Raw genomic sequence first — 10,992 nt, 5'->3', positions numbered from 1 at the left:
GTCTCCAGCCCATTTCTGGAGTCAGGGACATTTCCAAAAAAAGGGGCCATTATATTGACTGTCTATTTCCAGCAAATGTATTACTTGAACCATCTCCCAACAAGTAAAACAGGAAATTATCTCTGTGTCGTCTTCACTGCCTGCTATTTGAGCAGGGAACGTACCTCTCTTTTCACCAGTGTATCCCCAATCCTGGAACAGTGCGCAGCACATAGTAAGCACTGAGGAAATTCTGTGGAATGAATAATTCCATTGTCCACTTGCATTTCTACATTTCTAAAAATCTTTTTTTTCCATTTATTTTATTTTTTGACATTCAATATAATTTTACATTAGTTTCAGGTGTACATCATACTGGGTAGAAATGCATATAATTTCTACAAAGTGATTCCCCTGACTAGGACCCACCTGGCATATACATAGTTTTTACCACATTATTAAATATGTTCCCTATGTCTTACTGTACATCCCCATGACAATTTTATAAATACCAATTTGTATTTCTTAATCCCTTCACCGTTTTCACCCTGCCCCAACTGCCCTCCTATCTATCACCCCATAGATCTAGTACCCATCTAGTACCCATCTAGTACCCAAGTTGATAGTAACAATCAACTTGTACTTTTTAATCCCTTCCCCTTTGTCACCCACCCCAACCCCCCTTCCATCTGGCAACCATCAAAATGTTCTCTGTATCTCTGAGTTTGTTTCTGTTTCATCTTTTTGCTTTTTTTTTCTTTAAAGTACACTTATAAGTGAAATCATCTGACATTTGTCTTTTGCTGTCTGACTTATCACACTCAGCACAATACCTCTAGGTCCATCCATGTTATCACAGATGGCAAGATTTCATTCTTTGTTAAAGCTGAGTAATATTCCATTATGTTCCACCTCTTCTTTATCCATTCACCCACTCAGGGACACCCAAGTTGCCTGCATATTTTGGCTATTGTAATAATGCTGCATATTTGGCTATTGTAAATAATGCTGCAATGAACATATGATGAGCACGTACCCTCAAAGTAGCATTTTGAGTTTCTTCAGATAAAACCCACAAATTGGATTACTAAGTCCTTCTGCGTCTCTTGTTATAGACTTTGTTTTAAAGTCCATTTTGTCTGGCATTAGTATTGCTGCCCCAACAGTTTTCGTTTGTTCATTTGTTAGTTTCCATTTTCATGAAATATCTTTTTCCATTCTTTTACTGTGTATGTCTGTCGATCTGAAGTGAGTCTCTTGAAGGCAGCATATGCACGGGTCTTCTTTTCTTATCCACTCAACCCTCCTATGTCTTTTGAGTGGAACATTTAATCCATTTACATGAAAGTAATTGTTTTGCTATGTAGTTATTGCTATTTATTATTAATATTCTTTACGTGCTTTTGTTTATGTTTTCCTTTTGTCTTAGAGAGTCTTTCTAAGATTCCTTGTAATACTGGTTTGGTGGTGATGAACTCTTTTAGCTTTTTCACGTCTGGGAAGTTCTTTATCTGTCTTTCAATCTAAATGGTAGCTTTGCTGGGTAGAGTGATCTTTGTTGTAGGTCCTTGGTTTTCATCACTTTGAATATTTCCTGCCAATCCCTTCTGTCCTGCACAGTTTCTGTTGAGAAATCAGCTGACAGTCTTGTGGGAGCTTCCTTGCAGGTAACTAACTGCTTTTCTCTTGCAGCTTTTAAGATTCTCTTTGTCTTCAAAATTTGGCATTTTAATTATGATGTATCTTGGTGTGGCCCCTTTGGTTCATCTAGTTTGGGACTCTCTGCACTTCCTGGGGTTGTATATTTATTTACTTCACCAAGTCAGGGAAGTTTTCTGTCATATTATCAAATAGGTATTCAATTCCTTGCTGTCTCTCTTCTCTTTCTGCTACCCCTATGATGTGTATGTTGGTATGCATAGTGTTGTCCCAGAGACCCCTTAAACTCTCCTCATTTTTTTAGATACTATTTTTGGATACTTTATTTTTATTTTATTTTGTTGGGGAAGGGGAACAGGACTTTGTTGGGGAACAGAACTTTTTTCCTAGACAAGTTGTTGTCCTTTCAATCTTAGTTGTGGAGGCGCTAATCAGCTCCAGATCCAGTTATCGTTGCTAGTTGCAGGGGGCACAGCCCACCATCCTTCGCAGAAGTCAAACCGGCAACCTTCTGGTTGAGAGGACATCCTCTAACCAACTGAGACATCTGGGAGCTCAGCTCAAGGTGCGTTTTCAATCTAAGTTGCAGAAGGTGCTGCCCACTATCCCTTGTGGGATTCGAGGAATCGAACCGGCGACCTTGTGGTTGAGAGCCCATGCTCCAGCCAACTGAGCCATCCAGGAGCTCAGTGGCAGCTCATCTCAAGGTGCCCTGTTCAATCTTAGTTGCAGGGGGCTCTGCCCTCCATCCCTTGCGGCACTCGAGGAGTTGAACCGGCAACCTTGTGGTTGAGAGCCCACTGGCCCATGTGGGAATAGAACCGGCAGCCTTCGGAGTTAGGAGCAAGTAGCTCCAACTGCCTGAGCCACCAGTTAGGCCCCTTGGATACTTTCATTGGATACTGTTCTGATGGCCAGCAGGCTGTCTGGCCAAGCCCCATTTATGGAGGCCATAGGTGTTTCGAGACATACAGCAAAATGGTGTCTACAAAGGCACGAGCCTGCATTCCTTCCTTTTAGGAGCAAACAGCAACAATATCTGCCATTTATGGCCAGCTCCACACCAAGCACTCAGCAGCCCTCCAGGTTCCCCCTGTGTCCCCACTTCATTGCTGAGGAGCCTGAGGTTCCGGCCCAAATTCACTGTGGTCTGACTCCAAAGTCCATACTCTGTTACGGATTTCCTCTACCTAAATTTCCATGATTCCCCCACCCCACCCCTGACCTCTGCTTCTTCCTGTCGCTTTTTTGTCCATCTTCCCCACCTCTCGTCTCACTTGCTTCTCCCTGCTCACCAGGTAGAAAAATGGCATGTTAGTTACTGTTTCATTTTCCAGCTGATCCTTCTCAGGAGTCTCAGTAGAGAAATGGCCTCTTGCTGAAAGTAACACTCAGATGGGTAGATGGCTTGTAAGTTCTAAGCCTCCGGGACTATACCCTTCTGGGTGCCAAGAGGCTGTCCCATAGATATCAAGATGGAAAGGGAGGAGTCCCAGGTGGGGTCCAGGACAGTGTCCCCAGCCTCAGTGCCCTGGGCTGAGCCGTGGCTCCAGTTTTGAGCAAAGGACACTGAGTCTTGGGTCCCTGGAGCCTGATGCGAGGGCGTCAGCATTGAGCCATAGGCCTGGGCACCTGGAGCTGTCGTTATGGTCCTGTCTCCTGTCGTGGGAGGTGGCTTAGGCCACTCCCACAGGGAATTTTTCAAACAATTCAGCCCCAACGTTTCTGCCACCTCACATGGCCTGCTTCCCTCACGTGACCGTCAATCATGAAGCCCTCGATTCTGGAAGGAGGCCGACCTAGCTCGCTGGACTCCTGGCTTCAGGAGCTCAGTTCTCTCTATTCCACTACGTGAGCCTGCCTCAGATACAGCTGCATATTGAGGGCTCCAAACACATTTGCAAGATTGCTGGCTTCTAGCGGCCAAGCTCGCCCTTATGTGTCTTAAGCTCCTTTTGCTGTTGGATGGGCAACCTGAGAACACTCCATGGAGACAAACAGCCTTTCTGGCCCAGGCTCCTTCGTCTTCCCCACCCTGGCCCACTTCCTCACCTCTTGCCAGAATGCTCACAGCAGCCTCTGCACCAGTCTTCCTGCCTCCGGTCTGACCCCTCCCAATCTCCCCCTCAGATGGCCGTGGTGATGCCTGCAGTAAGGTCCTTTGTGCCTGGCACCACACACCTGAGTCCTCACTGCCCCTATCCACCTGAATTCCTACTTAGGTTTCCTCTGCCTCGCTGTTTCTCAAACAGGTCTTCTCAGCTCCTTTGCTTGCAGCGGGAACAGCGGGTGCGATCAAGCTCCTAATCTTTCTAGACTGGTTCAGATGCCCCTTCCAGGAAGCCTTCCCAGACTTCCCCCCTGCTAAGGAACCTTCCTCAGATGCTGGGCTCAAACACAGCTCAGTGCATACCGTCGTCCCTCCTAGTATGTGTGCTGGGTAATACAGCAGAGGCTCTTCCAACCAGGGCAGGGGCTCATCCAGTGGTTGGCCAGGGCTCAACTCAGCATGCTTTTATGTGACTGAATAAATGAGTGTCAAGGGAATGAGCAACTGATAACCTGCCTGTTCCAAATGAGAAGCTTTATGGATGCAACTGAGGTACAAAGGGTGGGTGGGGGGTTGAGGATGGGTCCCAAAAGTTCCCGAACTCCTAACCCAATGCTACGTCTTCTGAGGACCCCTCATTTTCTCCTTCCTTTGGACCTTTGGAATCTTTTTCCTTCTTCCTTTCCTCATCGTGTTGTTTATCCAGCGGCCCACACTGATCCTAGAAGACAATGGGAGAAGAAAGCACAACGATGGGGTAAGGGTAGGATGAGTTCTGGATTCTGGCACTGGCCCAACCATGGCTCCAACTCAAGCTCTGCCATTATCAGCTGGGTGTCCTTGGGCAAGTCATTTCCCTCTCTGAGCTTTGGCTTAGTCACCTCTACGGCCTCAAACCCTTAAGAACAAGAGGAATTCACTGGTCACTTATGACCCGCCAAGCCCTTATGCTGCTCTGGAGTTCCCAGCACTATTTTCAGGTGATGAACCTAAGGCTCAGAGTGGCCATGTGTCCTGTCCAAGGTCCCCCAGCAGTAGTGGGAGGTGGCAGGCAGCAGCGGGTGACTCCAGTGCCTGTACGCATATTCCTAAGCCCTTTCCCGGAGTTCCTGGGAGCAGCCGGGGGTGGGCCACCTGTGCCACTGGGGATCACAGGAGATGATCTCAGGTGGCAGACACAGGGAGACATTTTTATTTCAATAATCGTGAAAGTATATCATGTATATCCCCACAGGGGTAACCAGCTCATCAGCTCTGTGATTTCAGATGTGGTCGCATAGGAGAAGACCAAGGAAAGCATCCCACTTAACACCGGTAAAGAAAAGTACTGAGATCAACAGGCAACTCTCAGTTACAGCAAAACCGGCACGGCAGGCCTGGACTTGCTGCAGTTTGAGTGACACTGGAGACCCCAATACCAGCTCCCGTCACACGGATGAGAGGCCTGGGTGTGGCAGGCAGCGGTGACTGATAATGCCCCATGAGTGTGTCTTCCCCACGTCCCTACCACCTCATCTTGGCTATACTGTTCCCCTCCTGCCGGCTTTCCCAATCCTCCCCGCTTATTCCATACGTCCTCCCTGATTTCCCAATGGTGTCCCCCCTGGGCTCTCGTTCACTCCCTTGGACCTCTGTGAAGCTCAGCTGTCCCTGCACTGAGGTGGGCGCGTAAAGAGGATCTCCTGCCTCACTGTGCAGCCCTGGCTAGCAGCTTTCCCTCTCTGGGCCTCTGGGGCTGCCCAAGGCGTGAGTACCCTCAGGTAGGCACTGCCCCGTCCTCCTTACACTCACCTTTTTCTGATCCATGTAGACGATTTCTGACTTGTCCATGCCCATACATATTACGTGTTCATGAAACTCTCTCATTTGCTCCTGAGTCAGTTCTGGCTTGTCAGCTATAAGAAGGAGCAAGGAGGCTGGTGAGGATGCCAGAGGGGCCTAATGGGAGGCCAGGGAATGCTGAGGGTCTGAGGGCTCGGCCCAAGGAGCGGGTGGTCCTGGGGAGGAGGCCCGGGTAGGGTGGGAGTTTGGGGGTGGGCTGCCTACCGTAGAAGGTGAGGCCCATGTTCTGCTTGTCTTCTGGCAAAAAAGCAAGCATGAAGATGCTGGGGTCCTTGGTTAATATCAGGATGCCAAAATTTTCTTTTCCCATATCTGGAAGAGAAAGCTTCTAGGGTGAGACCATGGGGACGACCAATGGTTCCCTCCTCACTATGAGGAAACTGGTGTGCCCAGGACCATACAGCCAACAAGTGAAGGCCAGGGGTTCAACTGGGTCACGTGTCCCTAGGTCTTACTGTGCACAAGGCCAAGTGCTGAACACTTATGTGAGTAGACTCGGAGGAACCTCATGAACTGTGGATGTCAGGGCCTTTCTGCCCATTTTACAGATGAGAAAAATGAGATCTGGAGAGTAGCCACAGGGCTCCTAGGTGGTGTCATTTCAATCATATTGGCATTTGTGTGTTCCTACTATGTACCCTCTCTGGTGATGGTGGGGACATGGGGGAAGTCACTGCTAGTCCAACAGTCTGCTAACCTTAGCTCCCAGAAGATAAACAGTGGTTGAGAGAGGGAGGCAGGACTGGAGCCAACCTTGAATCCTAGATCTAATTGCAAGATGTGTGACCTCAGAGGAACCACGTGACATCTCTGTTTCCTCATTTCCTCATCTCATCACTGTAATGTCTTCCTAGGGTTGTTTGTAAGTATTAAGTGGGTGAATTTATGTAAAGCAATTCAAACAGTGCCTGGCACACAGGAAGAGCTCCAAAATGCTAGCAGTTATTGATTATTTCAGTGTGTAGATACTGTGCCCTCAGAGATATAAGAAATGGGCCTGTCCAGTGTTCTCTGTGCCCAAAACCCTCAGGGCATTAGCCCCAGGTCCCGTCCTTTATGTGGCCCACCCACCACCTCACCATTCCACACAGCAGCCCTCCCCCTGAGAACTTACAGTATCTGGACAGGGTCCCATTTTCCTTCTGGACGTTCAGGTGGGTAGAGTTATAGACGCACTGGTCCTTACTAAAGCCAGACAGAAGAGGGGAGAAAACAGTAAGAAGGTCAAAGAGAAGGGGACAATCACAGTCATCGTGGGGTAAGAGTCAGGTGGCAACTTGAGTCAGACCCTCCCCATTCCATGGTTGAGAAATATGAAGCCAGGAAGATGCAGGGGCTTCTCCAGGCCTCTGGCAGTTGGGAGTAGAAGCCGGAAGCACAGGATAGGGCAGAGCTGGTGTGTCTGAATCTTACATTGTGGAGTACTCTCTTGTCAGTATCATGTCCTCCGTGTGGTTGGAGTCAAGGTAAAAGAAGGCCGACTGGTACGAGCTAGCCAACTGCTTATACTTGGGGTTGCGGTAAGCCCAGGCGACAAAAAACCACTTGCCAGAGATCTGGGGAGAAGCAGGAGTTGGTGATGGAGGCTGGGAGCTGAATCCTTGAGAGTAGCTTGGAGGACCCTGGGGCAGATCTCTCCCACCATTTGCTACAAGGAGACTGAGCCCCCCACTAAGGAGTGGGCATGTGGGAGCTCACGCTGAGGGTCAGGCATCACCCCCATGCCGCAGCCACCCCTTCTTGCCCAGTACAACATTGCGTCTGATGAGGAGCCTCGCAATGGGGCTTCCGAGTTGGGAGGCAGAAGAATGCCTCTGGAGGTTGGCCAGAACTTTACCCCAGGACCCAAGAGAAAAGAGCAGAGTCAGGTAAGGACGTTCTGCATAAGCCAGCAGGGCAAAGGGAAGCCCAGAGAGAGAAACAACTGCCCACAGTGCTCTGGGGCCCAAACACCCACCTGGTCCAGGGAGGCATTGGTGATAGGCACCGTGAAATTGAGACACGACGAGCTCTGGGCATTCAGTAGAGGAAGGAGACTCAGGACTGCCAAGGCCCAGGGCAGTGCCATGCTAAGACTAGGAGGTACCTAGAGCCAGGTGGCACTGGTAGCTGGAGTGTGCAGTGACTTTTATAATGAGCTGTGGGTGGGGCCCTGGAGACCAGCTCTGACACAATCCAGTAAACGCTTGGGAAATGTCAGGCACAAACCTTCCCTCCTTTCCCCAAAGCTAGCTGTAGGTAAAGCCTCCAAGCCCAGGCCTAACTTGGGTCCCTGACCTTGGTACAAAGGTCAGAAGTTCTGGCTGTTCAAAGCCAAGCTGAATAAGGGCTGTTGTGATATTAGTTAATGCTTGTAGATTTCAATAGTGGGGTTTCTAAGCAAGCACTCAGGTTTTCATCCAACTTCTGTCCCACTGAGCACCGACTTGAGAGGGACCCAGCCATAAATCAAATGCTGAAGGCAACTTAGAGTTCCCAGGTTAGCGTGAGGTACAGGGGGCGATGGGTTTGGGAAGGGGTGTACGGGTGGGGTCAGGGCAAACATGGAATCAGTTCCAATTGAGTGTGGTAACAACTGAGAAAGAGCAAAAGTCCAGAATGTCTCCAGCGCATTCCTGGAGGCAGGGACATTTCTAAAAGATGGGGCCAGTAAATTGACTGTCTATTTCCAGCAAATATATTACTTGAGCCATCTCCCAACATGTAAAACAGGAAATTATCTCTGTGTTGTCTTCACTGCCTGCTATTTGAGCAGGGAACGTACCTCTCTGTTCCCCAGTGTATCCCCAATCCTGGAACAGTGTGCAGCACATAGTAAGCACTGAGGAAATTCTGTGGAAGGAATAATTCCACTGTTCTCTTGCATTTCTACATTTGTAAAAATCTTTTGTTATCATTTTATTTTATTTTTTGACATTCAATCTAATTTTATATTAGTTTCAGCTGTACATCATACTAGTTAGAAAAGTATATAATTTCTACAAAGTGATCCCCCTGACGAGGACCCACCTGGCATATACATAGTTTTTACCATAATATTAAATATGTTCCCTATGCCTTACTGTACATCCCCATGACTATTTTATAAATACCAATTTGTATTTCTTAATCCCTTCACCTTTTTCATCCTGTCCCCAACCGCCCTCCTGTCTATCACCCCATAGATCTAGTACCCATCTGACACCATACATAGTTATTAAAATATCACTGACTATACTCCTTATGCTATACCCTACATTCCCATGACTACTGAGTAACAATCAACTTGTACTTTTTAATCCTTTCCCCTATTTCACCCACCCCAACCCCCCTTCCATCTGGCAACCATCAAAATGTTCTCTGTATCTCTGAGTTTGTTTCTGTTTCATCTTTTTTCTTTTTTTTTCATTAGAGTACACTTATAAGTGAAAAAATCTGACATTTGTCTTTTGCTGTCTGACCTATCACTCTCAGTACAATACCCTCTAGGTCCATCCATGTTGTCACAGATGGCAAGATTCCATTCTTTTTTAAAGCTGAGTAATATTCCATTATGTTCCACCTCTTCTTTATCCATTCACCCACTCAGGGACACCCAAGTTGCCTGCATATCTTGGGTATTGTAAAAAATGCTGCAATGAACATATGATGAGCACGTACACGTACGCTCAAAGTAGCATTTTGAGTTTCTTCAGATAAACCCCACAAATTGGATTACTAAGTCCTTCTGCGTCTTTTTTTAGTCTTTGTTTTAAAGTTCATCTTGTCTGGCATTAGTATTGCTGCCCCAGCGTTTTTCGTTTGTTCATTTGTTTGTTTCCATTTTCATGCAATACCTTTTCCATCCCTTTACTGTGTATGTCTGTTGATCTGAAGTGAGTCTCTTGAAGGCAGCATATGCACGGGTCTTCTTTTCTTATCCACTCAGCCCTCCTATGTCTTTTGAGTGGAACATTTAATCCACTTACATTGAAAGTAATTGTTTTGCTATGTAGTTATTGCTATTTTATTATTCATATTTTTTACGTGCTTTTGTTTTTGTTTTCGTTTTGTCTTAGAGAGATCCCTCTAAGATTCCTTGTAATGCTGGTTTGGTGGTGATGAACTCTTTTAGCTTTTTCATGTCTGGGAAGTTTTTTATCTGTCTTTCTATTCTAAATGATAGCTTTGCTGGGCAGAGTGATCTTTTTTGTAGGTCCTTTCTTTTCATTACTTTGAATATTTCTTGCCAATCCCTTCTGGTCTGCAAAGTTTCTTTGAGAATTCAGCTGACAGTCTTGTGGGAGCTCCCTTCTAGGTAAGTAACTAACTGCTTTTCTCTTGCTGCTTTTAGGATTATCTTTGTCTTCAACCTTGACATTTTAATTATAGTGTATCTTGGTGTGGCACCTTTGGTTCGTCTTGTTTGAGACTCCCTGCACTTCCTGGGCCTGTATATCTATTTCCTTCTCCAAGTCAGGGAAGTTTTCTGTCATTATTTTTTCTAATAGGCTTTGAATTCCTTGCTGTCTCTCTTCTCTTTCTGCTACCCCTATGATGTGTATGTTGGTATGCTTAGTGTTGTCCCAGAGACCTCTTAAACTCTCCTCATTTTTTTGGATACTATTTTTGGATACTTTTATTGGATACTGTTCTGATTGGGTGTTTTATGCTACCTTATCTTCTAAATTGCTCATTTTATCTTCTGCTTCATCTAATCTACTGTTGATTCCCTCTAATGTATATTTTAATTATTGTAGTCTTTATTTCTGACTGGTTCTTTTTCATGTTTTCTATCTCTGTTTTTGTGTTTCCTGTCTCATTGTTGAAGTTCTCCCTGAGATCATTGAACATCCTTGTAACCATCGTTTGGAACTCTGCATCTGGTGAATTGCTTGTCTTCATTTTGTTGAGTTCTTTCTCTGGAGCTTTGTTTTGTTCTGTTATTTGGGAAATGTTTTACCTCTCTGTACCAATGATGATGTATTTGTTTCTATGTATTACATAGAGTTGCTATGTCTCCTGGTCTTAGTAGAATGGCCTTATTTAGTAGGTGTGCTGTGGGGCTCAGTGGTGCAGTCTTCCTGGTCACCTGAGCTACACACTCCAGGTGTGTCCCTCGTGTGGGTTGTGTGAGGCTTGGTTGCTGTTTACACATTAGTGGGAGGGATTGACCCTCAGGCTCATTGGTTGTGAGGACTGGCTGTGGCTACAATGGAGGAGTTTGGTACAGGGGTGACCCTACAGAGCAGGATCTGCCCCAGCAGACTTGTGATGCCTTCCCAATCCACTCCTTGGGTGTGTCATACTTGGAGGGGGCTGGGTGATGTTCCATCTCATTTTGAAGCTGGCCACTGGGCATCCTGCCCCAGGGACTCCTGGTAGGGGACTTGCTGCAGGTCAAGTTCAGCTGCAGTCCATGCTCCACCCAGGGCTACCCAGCAGGAGCCACAAAGCAATCTGCAGATGGCCACTGTTTCTACCATGCTTGAAAACACCTCAAG

The 10,992-nt window shown here is 46.7% G+C and overlaps 1 protein-coding gene across 1 annotated transcript; it reads right to left on the bottom strand.

Annotated features, from left to right (window-relative positions):
* Positions 1-4,292: 4,292 nt before the first annotated feature.
* Positions 4,293-7,598, bottom strand: LOC308505050 (alpha-1-acid glycoprotein-like; the record flags this gene model as incomplete). The annotated part of the gene is made up of 6 exons (XM_081066705.1): positions 4,293-4,409; positions 5,480-5,583; positions 5,735-5,842; positions 6,645-6,715; positions 6,944-7,086; positions 7,488-7,598. 6 exons carry the CDS (start codon positions 7,596-7,598, stop codon positions 4,293-4,295), a joined length of 654 nt encoding a protein of 217 aa, XP_080922831.1.
* Between the last annotated feature and the right edge of the window lie 3,394 nt (positions 7,599-10,992).

The sequence above is a fragment of the Rhinolophus hipposideros genome (genome assembly GCF_964194185.1).
Source record: "Rhinolophus hipposideros genome assembly, chromosome: 11".
In the NCBI taxonomy this organism is placed as follows: Eukaryota; Metazoa; Chordata; class Mammalia; order Chiroptera; family Rhinolophidae; genus Rhinolophus; species Rhinolophus hipposideros.
Note: the sequence above shows the minus strand (reverse complement) of the source record. Positions and strands in the feature narration are given on the sequence as shown.